Raw genomic sequence first — 21,151 nt, 5'->3', positions numbered from 1 at the left:
ATATCACAAACTGTGATATCCTCAGTAGCTACTTAGTTATCTATAAATAATAATAAAGGCCATAATAAGGTCTCTATCAATTCTATTTATCTTGACTTCATTATTTAAGGTCAGAAACATATATTTCAAACTTAGACATTATTATCTATAATTATAAAGTCAAATAAATGGTAGAAATTAACTTAAAAATAGTTTGTGGCTCAACAGTTGAAGTGAGATAGTGGAATCACAGAAGGTTGAATCTTTTTGAATTGATTCTACAGATATCTGCATTCTCTAAATCCCCTGTAGGCCTCTTACCTATCATGAAAGGTTATTCTCTTAAACCTGGCACATGAAATCAATCATATGACTCCTATCTGTTCTGAGAGTTCGAAGATTAAGACCTTCACTGTCAGGGAGAAGGACTGTATAGAAGCTGCATGTGCACAAAACAGCATTCAGCAGTGGCATCCAGTGTCACCCAGGTATTTGAGAAAAAGTTACAAAAGCAGATCACTAGTACTTACTTCACATTTGCTACCAAAACCAAGAAGGGGGGCCCAGAGATGATTTGAGAGAAAAATTTGTTCTGGTGGAAGGGGTTCACTGATGAATACCTACCCTGTGATTCCCAGATCTTTAAACCAGAGACAGCAATGCATTTACCAGAGTCAAAGACACCTCCTAAAACTAGGAGACTCAAAACTCTGGAAATGGAAGGAATTTTAATATACAATCACCTAACCAAGTCAGAAAAAAGGATATAAACAAAACATCTACTTCTGCTGCTACTATTACCACCACCACCAACATGGTCCTCATTCTCAATCCCGAATCTCTAACAGAGATTGCAATAATAGTAGAAAGAGAAAGCCCCTGATAAGGTGTTTTCCTCATCTCTGATCAATGATCATATTCTTATATCTTGTCCCAGTGAAGCTATCAAAAACTTCTAAGACAGATCACTTTAATGATTCATAATGAATGTCAGGGTCAGATTTTATATATTTTTCCACCTGAAATTGTATATGTACACATCAAAATACCATACTTTTGATGTTAATCTAAACAAATTCTATTGCATTCCCAAGAAAATGAAATTAATATCAGCCAAGAGGGCATGGTGTGTTTCAAATAAGAAATGTTGGTAATGTCAGGAGAAATGACTTCCTAATGACATATCGTGTGTAGATGTATTAGCACTTCTTTTTAATATTTCATCTGTTGAACACAAAGAGAACTGGAATCTTGTTAATCATCATTTTAAAACATTTTTATAGAATGTAAATATATCCGTACTTGCCTTTTTGCCATGTTAATGAGAAACAAGTCATACTTGTGGAATGAGTATTCCTATTAAACTGCTGTCATCCATTCCCAGACCTGCTTAAAAGAAACAGGCACAGATGGTGGGTCTATTACTTCTCTAACAAAAAAATTGCCTCTCTTTTGTGTGTGTTTTGTTCCCTCCTTCTCATTGAAATGTGAGCAGTTTTTCAAGTCAAGAAGCCTCTGTAGGGTTCCTTGAAATGTTTTATCCATTACTTGTACATTTAGGAGGAAAAAGAGTGATTAATGATTTATTAAAATTTCATAATGAGAAAAACTCATATAAGAAGTCTGTTGGAAAAACTTTTATTTGATTTAATAACTATTTTTTGCATGCAAATTAAAGTCTGCAGGGAGTTTTTGTGTCAAACTAGGAGCCTAAGTTACTAATTTTATGATGACAAAACCATTTAGCCCGTGTTAAAAATACCTATGTTGATCTTTTATTTATACATTGTTCAATGCAAATTTGTCTGTTGTATGCATATTAAGAAAAAGAGCATAAGAAGTTTTCAACATAAATGTTTTGTTTAGGTTGAAAATACACATGTACAGTGAGGTATCCAAATTTTAACTCTGCAGTTCAATTCTTTTTTTTTTTTAAATATAAAATGAGCACTCTTGTGGAACCAGGATCCAAATCAAGAAACATATTACTAGAACTCCAGAAAACCCCCTTCAAGCTTCTGCACACTATCTCCTAGAGTAGTACTTATGGTGATTTGGAACATCATTGATTAGTTTTTAACTTTTAATGAATGGAATCATAGCATATGTTCCATATGTTGCTTCTTTCATTGAATATTTTGCTTATAAGATTTAGAATATAGTTGTAATTCATTCATTCTTATTGCTATATAGTATGACATTATGTAAATATTCTACCATTTATTTGCCCACGCTAATGTTTAAGGATATTTGGGTTTTGTCCAGTTGGGGGCTATTTTGCATAGTACTTCTCCGAAAATTCTATACCTTTCTTTTCATAAACATTGTTTAATATATACCCGGATACATGTCAAGTAGTGGTTTATATCAGTTTCAACTCCCATCCACAAGGAGAGAGTGTTCTAACTGCCCTACATCCGTGCCAATACTTGGTATCATCTTTTTTCAGTTAAATCATTCTGGTGTGTGTGTATCACTATTGCACTGTGGTTCTTCTTAACCTTACAAAAACAGAAAAGAATAATTTTATTAAAGTATGTTTCACTTAAAGTATCTTAAATGCCCTGCTTTGCAATATTTATTCCTTACTTAAATGATACATAAGAATAGTGATCCTGGGCTTCCCTGGTGGCACAGTGGTTGAGAGTCCGCCTGCCGATGCAGGGGACATGGGTTCGTGCCCCGGTCCGGGAAGATCCCACATGCTGCAGAGCGGCTGGGCCCGTGAGCCATGGCCGCTGAGCCTGCGTGTCCGGAGCCTGTGCTCCGAAATGGGAGAGGCCACAGCGGTTAGAGGCCTGCGTACCGAAAAAAAAAAAAAAAAAAAAAATAGTGATCCTGAACTATTCGATAATATACTAGCTGGGAAGGAGATTATTGATCAATTGTAATTCTGATAAATTTAACTAGTTATTAACTGTAATAATTAAGAACAAAAAATAAGCAATTCTCTGGATTAATGTGGAACAGTATTCTTGAATGTTAAAAGAAAGTTTCATGGTCTATAAATAAATCAAGATGTGAACCAAGTAAGTGTTTATTTAAAGTTAAGAGAGGAGTCTCAGTTTCCATTGTTGGCATTATGTCTGTATTTCAGGTGAAACAAAGGAAAATCTTAAGGCAAACTTGTAGTCTATTAGTTTAGTCTCACCCTGCCAACAACTGTTATTTCACTCTTTATCTAGTAATATACAACTGTTCGTTGAAGAAGTTTTTGAAGAAAATAGTATATCCCTTTTAATTAGAAGCAGTGAAGACTTTGAAATGCTGTAGTTACAGTAAAAAACAAATCAAGTCAAAACAAAACAATTAAAAAACCAAACACTTTGCACCAAGCTAATGATATCTTTATGTTAGTTGGTTTCAGGAGTTTTCATTCATAATTACTGAATGATTGTATCTAGAGCTCACATTCCCTGTGTTCATATCCTTGCTGTATATTTAACCAACAATGTTGCCTTGGGAAAGTTACTTAACCTATTCAAATCTTAGATCCCCAATCTACAGATAGGGAATAATTATCATATAAATATTATATGGTGTACTGTTCTGGGTCCTCCAAGAAGCAAATGCTAAAGAAGGACTAAACACAAGAGGAGTTTTATTAAGTGAAATGCCTATGAGTGAAAATAGGGAGGAATCTGTATAAGGCTGGAAGAGCTGTTGGCCATGAAGCAAACGTGGCCCAGAGTGAAGGAGAGAGGAAAGCGAGGTGGAGTGGAAGCATTCTGGCATGAGGTGCCGTCTAAGGCAAGTTTAGCAGGGGCTGCAGGGAATCCTGAGCCAAAATTGGCCATTAGGGGAAAGCTATGTCTTCCAGTGATGGGTCTGTTTTAGTATCTCTGCTGCACTCAGTCATTGGTTGGAGGGGACAAAGAAATAGATTTCAGAGCAAAGCAGCAGGTGCCCTGGTCAATGACATTTCCAATATTTTGAAGTCTATGAGGCATGTTCTCATGGCTACAACAAATGATTTTCACTGAGATGAACTGACAAATTCCAAAGAAAGTAATTAAAACAATGCTCGAATCATAGTCATCATTTATCCATTTATTTATTCACACTATTCATCATTATTATTAATAATGATCATACTAATAAAGGAGCCACATGTGTAATCTACTTGAAATATTTGGAAGAAAAATATAACCGTGCTACAGAGAAGTTAAGAGAAGCCTAATATTTATAATTTACTTGATTCTTCTTAACTAAAGAATATTAGTACACATTAATAGTATATGCATAATTGTTTTCCTTCTACTATTTGTTATTGGTATATATTGCTAAGTTACTAACTTACACTGGAATACCTAACTCTAAAACCCTCTATTTCTGCATAAAGAAATGAGTCCAAGGTTGTTTTAAAAATAAAAATATTTATTAATATCATTATTCTTATCACATCCAATTGGTATTATCTATATCAAAGAGTTCCATCATTTGCTATCATTGGAAGGACATAATTAGCAATTGTTTGATCTACTTTTGAAAATTGATCATTGGGTATGCATAATATTGGGAATAACTGGATATTCCTTGAAACTCCTTTTGTTTGGCCATATTCTCAACAGTGGAACCTCTTTTTATCTCTTCAGAGAGTTTCCCCTGCTGTAGAAAATTCAGAAGGTTCATGTGCATAATTGTGATACTCTGCTCAAATACAGAGAAGGGATATTACATTACAAATTATGTGAAAATGCTTCCTGAAAAGTATGTGAGGCCACTTTATCATGATACTTTAATGTAAGCAACATTTTACTCAGAGGAAAGTCTTAAACATAGAGGGGATGGAACCTCCAGGGCATGTCCCCCATCTCTTACTTTCCCCCATTTGTTCTCTCCCTTTGTAAATAAAAGCCTAGTTATGCTTCCCTGTGTGTGTTACTCATGTGCCTTTGCGATTTCCCCGGCTGGGATGTCATCTTTTGCCCTGGAGTGCACATTGACTACATCATCCAAGACCTATCCTTACCTTAATATTTCAAGGGCCACCTCAAGCTATAACTCCTCCTTTAGTTTTTCCCCAAGTGCCTTGGTCCAAATAAACTTCTCCATATGTTCAATGTTGACTACTTGTGTTATCCCTCCCTCTCGCTTGGCATATACTCTTCCTTCTTGCTGTCCCTACCGCGTACTGAATGTCTCCTTCATTCCTAGTGCTGTGCTTTAACTGTTCACTTGTCATTATGCTACACCACACTGTCAGGAAAAGAAAGATAGTTATATTGCTGGAATCTAGTAAGAACTTTTAAATATAATGTAATGAATGAATGCATGAATGAACAAGTTAATTGATATGTTATGTTCCCAGGTATATAATGAGCACTGTAAGGAGAAGAATTGAGTCTTATAACTCCTTATAACCCCAGTCATGTAGTATAGGACTGGAATATAGGAGGGGGTGCTTAATACATCTTTGTGACTGATGAATCTAAATATTTGTTTGAATACTAAGTTGGCATTATGTGACATATATATATGTGTATATGCATATATGTGAATATATATATTTCTTTAGTAGTCCAATATGTAAAACAATATTACTGTGATTCATCTAAATACTGTGTAAAATGAAGTGAATTGACCCAGATGATATGGATTCAGACGTGTGTAATTCAGCAAAGATTGGTAACAAAGTGAGATGTATATTAACTTCTTTTAGTATATTGGTAAGTAGTATTAAAACACAATTTTTGGTTGGGTCTTTTGAGAGGATACCAATAGAATAGTCTGTATTTGCATGTTAAGTGTTTTACCAGGAAAAAACATTGCAGCTGTGCCAGATTCTGGTCCAAGAAAAAATACCTTATTTTATACTCTTGAAGGAGTAAAATTCTGAACTCAAATCTGTTCAAAAAGTGTGGCAGATAATACTGTGACCAGGTTATTAAGTCATGTATCTTTCACTTTTTCACTTTGTTAGCTATACTCAGCATGTAGTTGGAAATGGAATCAAAGCCCAATCTGGAAATCCCGAAGTCAAAGTCAAAGGAACCGATCCTGTGATAAATCAGATTATTGATAAACTGAAGCATGTTATTCAGGTAAGTGCCAATGCTCTATTTATTGGTATACTTAGTAATAACTAGTAAATGATGACTTTCCATTATATGTCATCAACCTGTTAATCCTATCTGATAATCCTACCTGAAACTGAGTACTGGAATAAATTATTTGTATCTAGAGTTTTGGAAATATTTGGTTGAGTGATTTTCATATACAGTCAATGTGCAGCAGTATTTTATTTTATTTTATTTATTTATTTTTTTTGCTGTACGCGGGCCTCTCACCGTTGTGGCCTCTCCCGTTGTGGAGCACAGGCTCCGATGCGCAGGCTCAGCGGCCATGGCTCACGGGCCCAGCCGCTCCGCGGCATGTGGGATCTTCCCAGACCGGGGCACGAACCCGTGTCCCCTGCATCGGCAGGCGGACTCTCAACCACTGCGCCACCAGGGAAGCCCAGCAGTATTTTAATGGATGGACAATATCTATCTGTAAAAGGAACCATGGCTTCAGGGTTTCAATAAATAATGAGAATCTCAGGATGAGCTTCATCCCTAACGAATAAGCTTTAGACATGGGAACTACTGTCACCATTCAAAGAAAACACATAGAAGAGCATGGAAGATGCCAAAGTCACCTTCCAGGCAACTTTCTGAGCCTTGCTGTGAAGGTTTTTGTTGCATTTTCAACAAAAGTTAAGTCATAAATGAATCACATGCATTTCTTGTATTTATTTCCTGTATCACCTTTTACATGTTACCTAATGGTTGTTGATGAAATACTTGTTTTATCTTTAATAATATTATTTAATTAAGTGAGTATATACTGTTGTTTTTAATACATGGCAAGTAAAGCATGAAGGTATCTGTCAAAGGAATATTTCATCAAACTATTTGATTAATGAAAGCCAAATATTATATTACATGTTGTAAAAACCACCTTCCATTCTGCATCTGTTGGGGTTTGGGCTAAGATGGGATATTTTTTAAGTTATTAGTCTTTTTATAACAATTTATATGTGCATATATTTTAATTTTTTCTAGGCAACACTTTGTGTGGATAGTTGATACTGACTTCTAGTGTTCTATGTTAGAATCTATACCTAAACATAGTACTGAGTTTTAATTGATATTATTCCAGAGTCGTTGGTATGCTTCTCATAATTGTTCTGCAAAACTTAAGTTTATATGGGGCCAGTTCTTAGGATTCCATATTTATGGGAGTCTCTGCAGATTGAGCAAAGCAAGATATGGCGGCTTGTGTCCAATACCATAGATTTCTCCTTTCCAGGAGGCAGTAATGGCTACTTTGCTCTTTCTATGGCTGGTACATTGGGAAAACAGAGCTCTCACCCTGGAGAGCAGAATCAAAAATAAGTTCCATCAGGAAAAGTATAAGAGAAAAGTGGTGCCATAATTACTAGTGAGTTAAACCAATTCCCTCAAAAAGACACCTCCAAGGTAATGTAAATAGGTGCCTTATGCTGCTAGTGGGCCAAGTGCTGAGACATTTCTTGGAACTGAGTTGCTTGGGAAAAGGGCAGGAGCTAAAGTGACAGTGTAGGAGACATCAGAGTGAGCAGCAGAAGCTGGGCCAGAGCCTGGGTCAGAATGGCTGAGGTCATCAGGGAGAAAGCCCGTTGTCCTCAGAGGCAAGGATACTAAGCTCATCAGTGACTGTCACTCAGGCACTCAGAAGGACGGAAGTCACTCTTCCTGCCACATTTTTGGAACCTTGCTTCCCCATGATGAGAAAAAACAAGGAAGACCTCCAGGTGAAGTTAATCTTGACTCCGTGAGACCCTAATGAGAATTCAGGAAAATTTAGGATTTTTTTTTTTTTTTTTTTTTTTTTGCGGTACGCGGGCCTCTCACTGTTGTGGCCTCCCCCGTTGCGGAGCACAGGCTCCGGACGCGCAGGCTCAGCGGCCATGGCTCACAGGCCCAGCCGCTCCGTGGCATGTGGGATCTTCCCAGACCAGGGTACGAACCCGTCTCCCCTGCATCGGCAGGCAGACTCTCAACCACTGTGCCACCAGGGAAGCCCGTAGAATATTTTTTAATTCTTAAATTTCCAGTGGGCCAATAAACAATCTATTAGGAACTTGACACATAAACAAACTAGATTCCTAAGTATATGCCGATGCATATATGTTTTTGTTGGCATTCCCCGGGAAAGAGACTGTGAAACAGAGATGTGTGTGCAGGAGGTTCACGGCAGAGTGCCCTGCAGTCAGTAAGGGGCTGGAGGGAGGGGCACAGCACAGAGGGAGCAACTGAATTGTGTTGTAGCTTTAACAGAAGTCTCGCCTGAACCCAGTAGGACCTCAGGAGCTGGGAGGTGTCTTTCAGGTTGTACTGAGTTGAAACAAGGAGGTGGGTCTTCATTGTCCCACATTGACCAGTGATTGGATGAGGGCTAGTGGGGTGGAGGTAGGGTGTGTTAACTCAGCTCTGAGTCAGAGCCAACAATATTATGCACAGTTGGAGGAACAAGTGCCTTCATCTAGGTGACACCTCACAGCACCATGGGCTATAATATGGTATGTAGATCTGTATTATTCAAAGACTCTAGTGCACGGGCTTCCCTGGTGGTGCAGTGGTTGAGAGTCCGCCTGCCAATGCAGGGGACACGGGTTCGTGCCCCGGTCTGGGAAGATCCCACATGCCGCGGAGTGGCTGGACCCGTGAGCCATGGCCTCTGAGCCTGTGCGTCCGGAGCCTGTGCTCTGCAACGGGAGAGGCCACGACAGTGAGAGGCCCGTGTACCGCAAAAAAACAAAAACGAAAACCTCTAGTGCACAATGGATCATAAAATCCAAAGAGCTTTAATAAAAAGTGGTTCCTTTCGCTGAGAGACAGCAAAGCTTAGTGGTCTCCAACATAGGGTAAGCATTCCCCAGGGAGTTCACAAGCTGAGCCACTGGAGGGCAGAAAGGAAATATAGAACTTCAATGTATATTTATTCTGTCACATTCTTTTAATTTTTTGTTGTTGTTGTAGGAAGGTATATAAAATACATAACAGTGCAATAGCACATGCATATGGTTTAGAAATACATAAATATGTGTCGAGTGGGTGTGTGTTCAAACTGTTTTAATGGTATATGTATACACACACACACACACACATACATATATATATTATAAAAACAGATGGAAAACCCTGTTGTGGGCAATAAGGATGGAGCTGCTATATACAAAAGAGTCCATGTAAAAAAACCATATTCACAAAGAACTAAGTAGATACTCAAAATGTAGGGTTTATTAAAAATTCTTCATGGGAGGGTTCACTGATATGTTGCCCATTTGGCATGACATTTGCCCCTTCTTGCTTCATATATTTCAAAGCCATATCCTTTTCAAGGTGGCAGAGGGAAATAATTCCACTTTTTTTTAGCACCCATGTTAAATTGAGTCCCATTCTTTCATCTTTATATTAGTGTGCAGATCTCCAATTATTCATGCTTAAGTTTCCTTCCAGAGTTACAAGAGAATATCAAATAAAATGCTACCTTTGAGGTCTGTCTTTTTAAAGTCTACTAGGATGGTATGATTGAAATTTAGATTTTTACAGAAGATAGCAGAAAGTCATATTTTGTACAATATTCACCTTTAATGTCTTAGAGCATGTTCTTTCCTAAGACAGCTGTACTGGAGATGAAGAGAAATTTTTGACTTTGCCAGACTTCTGACTGCTGGTCATATATGTGTGTCCTAGCGGGAATGGCTGCTCTGCTGTAATATTCAGGGGCAGTTAAAAAGACCCACCACAGGGTCAGGTCTGGAAGGGTTCAGAAAATCGTATTTTGTAAGTGAGAATTTATTAATTTGAGAATAAGTATGGAGCAAAGGAGGAAGTAGAAAAAGGAACATATTTCAGAATCTAATCTGTAGATTTAGGTGACCACTTATTTGTGTTTGGAGTTTTTTTTTTTTTTTTTTTTTTTTTGCGGTGCGCGGGCCTCTCACTGTTGTGGCCTCTCCCGCTGTGGAGCACAGGCTCCGGACGCGCAGGCTCAGCGGCCATGGCTCACGGGCCTAGCCGCTCCGCGGCATGTGGGATCTTCCCAGACCGGGGCACGAACCCGTATCCCCTGCATCGGCAGGCGGACTCTCAACCACTGCGCCACCAGGGAGGCCCTGGAGTTTGTTTTTTATTGTAATGGATATTAAATGCATTTGTCGAGAATACAGTATACTATAAAAATGCCATCTCTCATCATAGGGGTAAGCAAAAGTTCCTCTTGTCCTTTTTTTCCATATCTAAGTATATGGAAATAAGCCAGCCATATTTATTAGCAAAAACTGTCTCCATATGTTAGCCCCCAAAATCTTTCTTCTAGGCCTGCCACTGAGCACACCTCATTTTCTACCCTGTAACCTCTGCAGTTAGAGTCATTAAACAAGTGGGTAGGGATTTTACTTTGAAAATGCCACTTTGTAAATGTCTTAATCATTAATTTATTCAAAATATTCCACTAATACTTATTGAATTCCCACTATGGGCCTGGTTCTGCACAAAGCACTGAGGTTACATGGGTGAACAAAGCAGACAGAACCCTGCTGTCATGGGATTTATATTCTAAGGAAAAGGAAAATACAATGCCTGTAGCTGGCAAATGTGAACAAATCAAGAAAACAGAACAGATGAGGTAGGGAAAGGCACTCAAGAAGAGAGAGCTAGTGGAGGCCATTCCAAGTTGGGGGGCTGCTGGGTTTATACTGATTGACATGGAATCATAGGAAAGGGAGAAGGAATCATAGGAAAATTGGGGAGAACTATGTTTGAGGCAGAGGAAATAATACATTCAAGGACTTATGGCAGGAGTAGGTTAATTGTATCCAGAGAACAGAGAGAAAGCCATGTGTCTGGAACAGAATGAATACAGAAGAGAAGAAAACATAAAATGAATTAAGGGGAAACTGGTAGGCTCTGGTAGGGCATTTCAGTTTTCTCCTAAGTGGGAAAGGAAACCATTTAAAGGCTTTAGGCAGAGTATGATGAATTTAATTTATGTTTTATAAAGATAATTTTAGCTTTACTATGGAAAATGGACCTGAAGAGCAAGAGTAGAAATTGATTGGGACTAGAATAAGAAGAGTGGATAATATGAGAAACAGATGGATGTGGATCAATATGGCAAGTGAAGTTATCAGGAATTGTTGATGGATTGGAGATTGGGACAAGAGAAAGAGAGTATAAGGAAGATAACCAGGGGGGATGATAATGCCATGAAGTGAAAAAAGGAATTCTGGAAGTGGAGTGCATCTGGGGTTTGGTTGTTGGAGTTGACCAGAAATTAATAAATGAATGGTTCTCTTAAATTTGAGATGCCTGTTAGACATCCCAGAGTCATGCTCAGAATTCATTGGTGACCCTAGAACTAGCAATGCACATTTGGGAACATCAGTATACAGATACTATTCAAGTCGTGAGACTGTATGAGATTGCTACTTTCTTGTAAGAGTTTGTACCGAAACAATTAGAGGAGAATATGAAACAGCAGAATTTTATGAAAAATGTGTACTGTAAAAATCTATGAATGGAGAAATCATTTATCTAATGTATGTGGTACCTTGCAGATACTTAGAGAGTTGATCTTGGACAGACAAGATATTTAGTAACATTAACTTTTTCTTACTGAAGAATTATGTGTCTATTATAATAAATGAAATTTTATTATTTTAGAAAATTTTACCAATAGAAAGTGTAGAAAATAAATGTTATACCACTTATGAAACAACAAGCCTCAGGAAATAAGCCTTCTAGACTATTTTGTACTTATGCATACATTTGACTTTTTAAAATAAAACAAAGAGTACATTTGGTTTTGTGTCCCAAACTACTCACCTAACAACACATAAATATTTTTTCACAGAATTAAATATTCTGCAATATGGTTGCTAGTGCCTAAATATTATTCTATCATATGGTAGGACTATAATTTTATTTAATCCAAGCACCTTGAGTTGGATATTTAGGTTATTACCAATTTTCACGATAATAAAAACTACTAATAGGTATATCCCCTATATATAAATCTTTTTGCAACTTTTTTCTCTTGTGATAAATTTCTAAATGTTGTAACCAAGAATCTGTTCATTAATAATTTTAAGTATTTTGATAAATATTGCTAAATTTTTCTCTAGGAAAATTATAGGAATTTATATGTGAAGCAAATTATGTATTTTAATTTTCCCCGCATATTGAGGGTGTAGGTGAGATATGGCAGTGACCACACATCAGTGTTAGGGAATATTATGGAGCTCTAGGAACCAAAGTAATCAAACCAAAGTAGAAATGTTAGCCTGAGCTCCTGTCACCTGAGAGTACACCAAGGAAGGCCAAAAAAAAAAAAAAAAAAAAAAAAGTGGTCATGAAGAACCTAGGGGCAAGACGGGAATAAAGACACAGACCTACTAGACAAAATAAATATCTTTAATTAGAAAACAGTTTATAAGATTTTTCAGGACTTCCCTGGTGGTGCAGTTGTTAAGAATCTGCCTGCCAATGCAGGGGACACAGGTTGAAGCCCTGGTCCAGGAAGATCCCACATGCCACGGAGCAACTAAGTCCATGCAGCACAACTACTGAGCCTGCGCTCTAGAGCCCGCGAGCCACAACTACTGAAGCCCATGCTCCTAGAGCCTGTGCTCTGCAACAAGAGAAGCCAACGCAATGAGAAGCCCTCGCACCGCAAAGAAGAGTAGCCCCTGCTCGCCGCAACTAGAGAAAGCCCACGCGCAGCAGTGAAGACCCAACGCAACCAAAAATAAACAAAGATAAATAAATTTATGAAAAAAAATTTTTTTCAAGTCTTCCTAGAGAAAGCAAAAACAGCTTTAATTTTATTTAATTATTTAGGACAAGTCCTATCTTTAAGCCCTGCCAGGAACAAAAATGCCAAGAAAATTCAATATAAATGGATAACTATGGATTATAGTTTGGTCCTCAGGGAATATTTCAGGCACTTCGAAGTCCCCTCACTGTCTCTGCAAGTCCTTCTGAACTGGGAACAGGGACCCTGGAAAAAAGAGGGAAGTCATTCCCGGCTCCCCTCCATCTGTGATTTTGGCATCTTTCTCTAGATAAGCCACCATACAAACCCTCAGAGATACATTCCTGCAGTTTGCTACATTCCAAAAGCTGTGCTTAAGGTGGACATTGCTTGTACCTTTGAAAACGACCTGTGATAATTATAGGGTAGCTATTAGCCTTCCAGTGAGGAATTGTGTAAAGGACGGAATTTTAAAAGGTTAACATGAGCTTTCTTAGATGTTTGCATCAGCCTGAATTGCCCTTCAATAATAGATAGGAAACAGCACTTGATTCCTCTTAGTACATCTGACAGAGGAAATGTATGAACATTTTAATTCAGATTGTCTCTCCTAACAAACTTACTTTGAAACTTCTCGGTCATATTGGCTAAGTTTGTTTAGGGCAAAGTTATCAGCAAAAAAGTCAGTTATGCAGCAATTTATCTTTAAGCATTAAATAACATCTATCATTTTTCAAAGAAAATGATGTCAGCGGTTAAAATCCTAACTGCTGAGCACTGTTAGTTGTGGGCAGTAATGACCCACTGCTTAGAAATTACTTAACCTACTTTCAGTATGAAACATAAAAAGTAATATCACAGCAATTTTCTATAATTCTTTTATTTTAAGATCAATAAATGTTACAATGTTGTTAAAAGTAGTAGATTTAAATAACATTTTATTTCTTCAGACAATTCCAATACATATAAGATATTACCAGTTTCTATTAAATATTCATTTTTATAGAGAGACAAAACTTCTTTAGAAAAATATCTTCATGTATAAAATAAATTTGATTTTTAAATGTGAGAAAGAGCAATCATCATAACCATTTGCATAAAACCACAAAATACATAGATATTTTATAATGTGTATTTCAGTAATCGCAACCTATGGGTTCAAGACGAGATGAGAGACTTTCTTATTTTATGTAGGGAAAACTATGTTAAATTGCCTCTTTTCTTTTATCTCATTCTGTTCCTAGGATACCAATATGATAAATAGTGACTTAATAGCTATGATAGGTTAAGATGAGATTCTAATTGAAATCTCAATGGATGGTTATAAGGTTAGTGTTTATAAGTAAAAAAAATGACACAGAATTTTAAAAAGATATTAGTATCTCAAAATTTCTGAATTATGAAAACTGTCCAAGATTTTTTCATTAAATCACCTACTATGAAATGCATTTAGGAAAATGTTTCCTGTTGTTAATAGCTTATAACTCTGACAAAGAGCGAGTTGGTCAATTCCTAATTGCAAACTATTTGACCATGAGGTGTCAGCTGACTCTGAACTTCTTCCACTTCTACCAACTCATTTCCTTGCTTAGGAAATCACTACAGCACCCTGACTCCTTCCTCCTTATCTCCACTACACACTAATATCATGTCCCCAGGCCTACTTTATTAATATTCCAGAAAGACAGTCACTTCTTGATTTTGTATTAGCAATGCAGTAGTGACCAAAGTCTGTTTAGTTTTTGGTTCAGAAGAAAGTATTTGAAATGCACTCAATAACGTTGAATGGTCATCTAATTTAGCAATTAGTTTGGTCTGAATAAAGTCAGGGAAGATTGCTTTCTGGAATGTGTGGTATAATGCATTGACTTCACTATTGGCCATTTCATTAAAAAAATCAATGGTCAGCATAAAACCAACCTTTTAAATTAGTGGACAATCAACTGGAAATGCAAGTTGCAAAACTCTTTTTGAAAGTAATGGGGCTTGGGTTGGCCATTGATCATTTATTTTTTATTATTTAAAGAGTATGTAGCTGTTTTATGTTGGGTAAATATTTGACTTTATATTTACTCTGATGCTGCCACATCATTATTACCTATTAAGATTTGAGACATTTATCCAGCATGTTTTCTGTTTGTCAAACATATTGAAAGAATGTTGGACACTAAAACTTCTATATTTTTTATTTAGGTGATTTTTTTGTACATTTGTACAAAAAATCTTTTCTTAATTTTGTACATTTGTACAATTTTGTGCATGAATGTTGACAGCAGCATTATTTGTAATATTTGAAAAGTGGAAATAACTCCTTTTTCTCCCTTGTTGTCTAGAGGTGTGTTTTCTGGGGGTGGGGGGGGACTGTAATAGGAAGATTCGTGGCTCATAACTACTGCTAGAATATAGAACAGAATGAACCACAAGACAGGAAATAGAGGAACTAAGTGAAAAGTCACATAACTGACCCGCTTGTTTTCAGAATGCAGGTACGAGCTACTCATGTAGAATATTAGATGACTCTTCTTTGAAGAAACTGATCAATTCTAGAATAAATAATTCCACATACTGATTGGGCTTATACCCATTGAGAAGTTAATTTATCATCTAATTGAATGGTGGTGAAATCCTCTATTATACCCTATATACATACAATAACTTCCAGGTGGCTTCTGAAGCCCAATATCAATGGACAATCAAAGATCACTGTGCATTGAAGGAAAATGGGGAAAAAAATAAATGTAAAAGAAAAAAAGAAATGGAAAAATATAGATGAGTATGAAGAAGAAAATACACAAACTATATGAATATCCTCCAAAAAATGAGAGAATAGATTGTATCTTAAAAAAAATACTAATATATTGCTTCTAAAAATTAATGAAAGAATAAGAAGGAACTTCAAAAATTAAAAATACATAAAAATTTAAAATTCAATAGAAGGGTTTTCAAGATATAGTCAAAAAATATTCTATAAAATAATAACACAAAAAAGAGAGAAGGAAATAGTAAAATGATGAGATGTTAGAATTTTACTCTAGGAGATCCTTGTAATAAGAATTTCAGAGAAAAGAACCAAACTAATAGAGAGAAGGAGTTTATCATATAAATAATAAATCACTTTTTTCATAAATGAAGAGTCTTGACTCCAGATTGAGCCCACCAAGTGACCATTACAGTGAATGAACACGCACACACACACCACACACAACAATAATTATGAAATTTATTAATATTGAAGAGAAGATATTAAAATCTTCCAGTGAAAGAAACAAACCAAACAAAATACATACAAATGCATACAAAGAATGGGGATCAGATTTGTAGTTTCTTACTGACAGGAGTACTAGAAGAAAATGGAAAAGCAGTACCTTCAAATTATGAGGCAACTGATTTCTGACCTGAAATTCTATACATAGCTAAAATGGAAATCAAGTATGAGGATAGATTAAAAAGCTTTTCAGATAAGAATACACAAATTTATATTTTACATACCTTCTGTGTAAAGCTGTTGGCAAAGAGTGATCAAGAAATGAGAAGATATGGGGTCCAGGCAACATGATGTTGAATACATAAGATTAGGGAAAAGGATGACGGTGAGAAGGAATTTTGAAAGCCAAAAAGAAGAAAAAAAAAAACTAACTTAATGTGTTGGAATGTATGAAAAAAAAACATTTGACAGGCTTCCCTGGTGGCGCAGTGGTTGAGAGTCTGCCTGCCAATGCAGGGGACACGGGTTCGTGTCCCAGTCTGGGAAGATCCCACATGCCGCGGAGCGGCTGGGCCCGTGAGCCATGGCCGCTGAGCCTGTGCGTCTGGAGCCTGTGCTCCGCAACGGGAGAGGCCACAACAGTGAGAGGCCTGTGTATTGCAAAAAACAAACAAACAAAAAACACAAACATTTGACAGACTTGCTAGAGCATTTAAGGAAAAAATTAGATAGATACAAAGCAAATTATGCAAATTGATAGATACCATGGCAATTGTAGATTATAGGAAAGCAAAAACCTTTATATGAAAAGATATATAATCATAGTACACTATTTCCCTGAACTGAATAAAATATTTGTAGATAAAACTATTACTGTAATCACAACTTTGCTAAAATTAAATTAGTTGTATGGGGAAAAAGGAAATTGGGTTGTGGTGGTATAACAGAAAATCAATAAATATTGCCAAGAATTGATAGTAAGAAACAGAAAATAAATGCCAATTTAATAAAGGTTTAGACATGTAAGGTTAATGCTAGAACAATCAGTCAGGTTGATTATTCCTTTCACCAGGAGCAGGAAACATGGTCTATAAAGTGCCTTTGGGAGTAGAAATTTTTTTTTTTCCTTTTAAATAGACCTTTTGGTACTTCTTGTTTTTTACTAAATATATTTATTACCCTGATAAACATAAATATAATTTTAAAAACTCTAAAGACAAACTTTTAAGACTTTAAAGACAAACTCTCCATCATGTTTTATGTGGAGCTGCATCATCTGGTCTTCCATGTCTCAAACCTCATTAGCTAATTCCTCCCCATCTTACACTAATGTTACATCTACTCTCCCTACATACACACTCATTGTTTCAGTTCTTTCAATATCCCAGGTTCTTTCTTTCTTCTAGTTCTTCCATTCTTTTTTTTTCTTTTTTAAGAAAAACACATTATTATTAACTTTTACTTGGAAAAAAAAATTGTCTCTTTTTTTCTGTATCTCATAGTCATCCATTATGTCTCAGTTTCCCCCAAAGAAGGGCGTGTGTATTCCTGTGTTCTTCCTGGCACTCTGCAACTGACTTATGAGGGCGCTTCTTTAGAGAAGAAAAAATCAAATTTTTCTGTACCCAAATATCTTGGTTAGTCTGATTTTAGTGTTTTGAACCATATCTCGCAAAGTTGGCTAATTTTTCTGTTTGGACTTGGCCGATGTTTTTGCTCTGATTAAACGTTGCAGAGAAACTCCTCCTCTAGCTTTTTCTGGTTATTAATTCAGGTTCATAGTTCTACCACCCTCATTGAGTTCTGGGAACCTAGGGTTATAATAGTTCATAATGCTTCCCAATCAAACAATCCAGCTTTTTCTCTTCCTGTTATTCACTATTTTCTGGGCCATGTGCCATCCTCTGCTGGCAACTGTCACAACTTGATTCCAAATACCCCAAAGTTTGGCATGCAAAAGAGAATCCATCTAATGATCTTCTGTGGCACTCCTTTGCCATATGAGTGGCTCATGCCTATTCTCAGCTTTCTGCAGGCGTTATTATGAGTCCATAATGCTTTGCAGACTCAATAAATGTACTCTATAATCACTTGAATGTCATTTTATGAATGTGCTTTAAAGACGTAATTCGTCAGAGCGGAACAGTTTCTGGATATATTTCTTGCAATTCAGCAGCACTTAACCAGATGGCCCCCTATAGTTTTGAAGCAGTGAATGTACCTTGAAAGTAGGCTGACTTATGAGAGGAATATGGTCACTGGGGATCAATGGGAAAGTTAGGCACAGGATATTGAAGAAGTGAAATAAATACTGTATAAAGATTCATTAAAAACTAAACTAAGTAAAAGTCCTATGATAAAATGAAAATATGAATTGTAATAACCTTAAGAAATGTGATAAGTCCTATGAATATAAGTTCTGCATCATTATGTGCTTCACGTTGATATGGTGGAAACTTAATTGGTTTCATTAGAAATAAAACAAATCATGAGTTTTATAGTAATGAGTTTGAATAGGCATTTATATACCTTTATACAAGGCAGGTCAGTTACAATTTCTGAAAATGATCATTTTGAAATTTTATATCTGGAAATATGTTATCAAACCAGGCCTGAAACTCATTAAACAGATGGTAAAATCTAATTTAACTTCCTTTAATGCTCCTTTTCTTTTTAATCTTATAAAAGCAAATGAGCTTGTCAGCTTTTAATTATAAGAGTAATTTGAATTTATTAGGTATATATAACAAACCAAGTTATTTACTATATCCTAGTGACTTCCTATTATGCACATTCATTTTTAATTTAATGATAAGAAAATCTTCTCAAGATTTTTGTAAAAGAATCACATTATCAGAAGAGCAGTTTAAAATTTCTAGAAAATAAATGTTCTTAAGGCACTTAATAGATGTTGAAATGAGACCTAATTCTTAAGAGTTTTCAAAATATTTGATTTGCACCCATTAAAATTGGTACAGTTTAAATTTCATAATTTCCCATTTTAAAAAATGTGAAACATGCCTCAGACATATCAAAGTGAGTTATTTATATACTTCAATTATGAAGTATATAGTTTTGACTGTATTGTGTTTTCTCATTGATGAAAATTGAGTAGCAAAATTATTATATGTCATCCAAGGACACAATAACTTTATTAGAAAACTAATTTTCTATGTCTGTTTCATAAATACTCTCATGACTAGTGGCTTTTTCATGTTTCTGTGCTAATTCATTATAGTGTCACCTTTTACCCAACCTTAAAAATATCTCTTTTTCTGATATTTTAAGAATGTATTGCATCTCAACATACAAATGCATTTCTTGGATTTGTAACAAGGGGAAATATCCAAGGAATTATCCATTTAAAATAAACCTTTATGCCTAATGCCGCTTGTGATGCCTTTTGACTACCATCTCCATTATGTTATGGGCCATACTTGTATTTCCTCATTGTGTGTAGCAGAAAGCATGGAAACATAAAAAATGTTCAATATATATCTATTGAACAAATGAATGAAATTTATAGTTAAATTGATCACTATATGTAAAATTTAAATGAAACAGAAAAGTGAATCTTCCTAATGATCAAATACTAACAGTAACTATTTAATATCATTCTAATTACAAATAATATGCTTTCAGTCTTGGATTATAATTTTAAAATTCCTGCACTATTTTACTCATTTGTCTACTCATTTATTCACTGAATAAAGTGGTTTAGTATCCACTAGGTGTCAGGCATAATAATAGATACAGGGAGTACACAAAATGATTTAAACGAGGATGTTGATGAGAAACAAAGTGTATTGCACTTATGAACTAGTCTGCTTCTCATCAAGTAAGGGAAGGGAGTCTGACCACGTCTCTTTACTTTATTCAACAAATATTATTGAGGCTGTATTATGGATCAGGAGATATCCTAAGTAGTGGGCATACAAAGTTGAATAAGACCGTACCTACTTGTAGTAAAACATTGTCATAATAAAAAGGTAAAGGAATTCATTTTGTAAGCTTGATAGTAAGATTTCTGATCTAGCTTCAGAGAATTTGTCCCAGTTCCAGGAACCTAGAAGCCATTCAACTGAGATTGAATATGAAATGAATGAGAGGATATTTGATAAAATACTGTGGTACTATTTACTTCAATTAGAATATAGTTATAACTTATTTTTTTTAATTATGATGTGTCCATAATAGATGTGATGACTGAATAACAGAAATGTTGGACAGTGACACCTTTGAAGCAGTCAAGCTATTGCCATGATAATTTTGTGTTTAAAATCCAAGTAAAACTTAGTGAAATACATCAATAAGTATCTTTGTTTACTTGTTCATTCATCTGTTGTCAGCTGTGATTCAGCTGGTCTCTGCTGGGCTGGGCTGGGTTTTGCTCGAAGTCCAGATTGGTTGCACATGTTGATCATCTTTCTCAGATCACAGAACCGGAAGCATGTTATTGTTATGACAGAAGTCAGGAGTTCAAACCCACCTGTACAAAAACATACCAAGCTGCTGCTACAGTAGAGCCTCTAAGATAAGCCTTTGGCCAAAGCAAAGTCACACAGCAAAGACCAAAGGCAAATAGTGAGAAGTACATCCCTTCCCACCCTCAATCCCCCGCCCAGGGATGGAGATGGGGGAGAGAGTGAAAAATTGCCCCAAATGATCTAATCTACCGAAATCTTGAAGATTTTAAAGTCATAAAGTCATTGGCATTGTTTTTCTTTTTTTGAATAAAGCTTTGCATAGACACGATACAATAGAAAGGTCCTATTTGAACTCTTCCTTCATATTCATGAGATTGCTACATATTTTCCACTGATTATTTTTTTCTTTGTGTACAAATCTGAAAAGTGTATACTTAAATTTATTAGATCAGGAAAGGCACAACAACTTAAATCATCACATAAGAAATATTTCTCAATATTTTTAATGTTTCATGCAATTGTTAGTATTTTCACAGCAAAATACTTGGAATGATAGAATTTATCAATAGGTCTAAGTTAGATATTGCTTTAACAAACTACACAAATCAGAATAAATTACAAATGAATAAATTATACTTGAAATATTTGTTTGAGCTGCAAGATTGGATTTTCATGTTAAACATTTGGATTTTAATTATTTTGTTAGGATTGGTTTATTAAAACATAATTAGTAACATTGGTAGAAAAACATGAGCTA

General features: G+C 35.8%; 1 protein-coding gene across 1 annotated transcript in view; it reads left to right on the top strand.

Moving 5' to 3' along the window:
* GPC5 (glypican 5) overlaps positions 1-21,151 on the top strand; it is a gene marked incomplete at both ends in the record, with an annotated part of 1,327,667 nt that overhangs the window by 428,604 nt on the left and 877,912 nt on the right. The window contains one exon of the mRNA XM_079721818.1: positions 5,903-6,023. Coding sequence (XP_079577944.1) covers positions 5,903-6,023 — 121 coding nt within the window. The remainder of the gene's footprint in view (positions 1-5,902; positions 6,024-21,151) is intronic.

The sequence above is a fragment of the Hyperoodon ampullatus genome (genome assembly GCF_949752795.1).
Source record: "Hyperoodon ampullatus genome assembly, chromosome: 16".
Taxonomy (NCBI): domain Eukaryota; kingdom Metazoa; phylum Chordata; class Mammalia; order Artiodactyla; family Ziphiidae; genus Hyperoodon; species Hyperoodon ampullatus.
The sequence above is the reverse complement of the archived record's forward strand: the minus strand, read 5'-3'. Positions and strand labels throughout refer to the sequence as shown.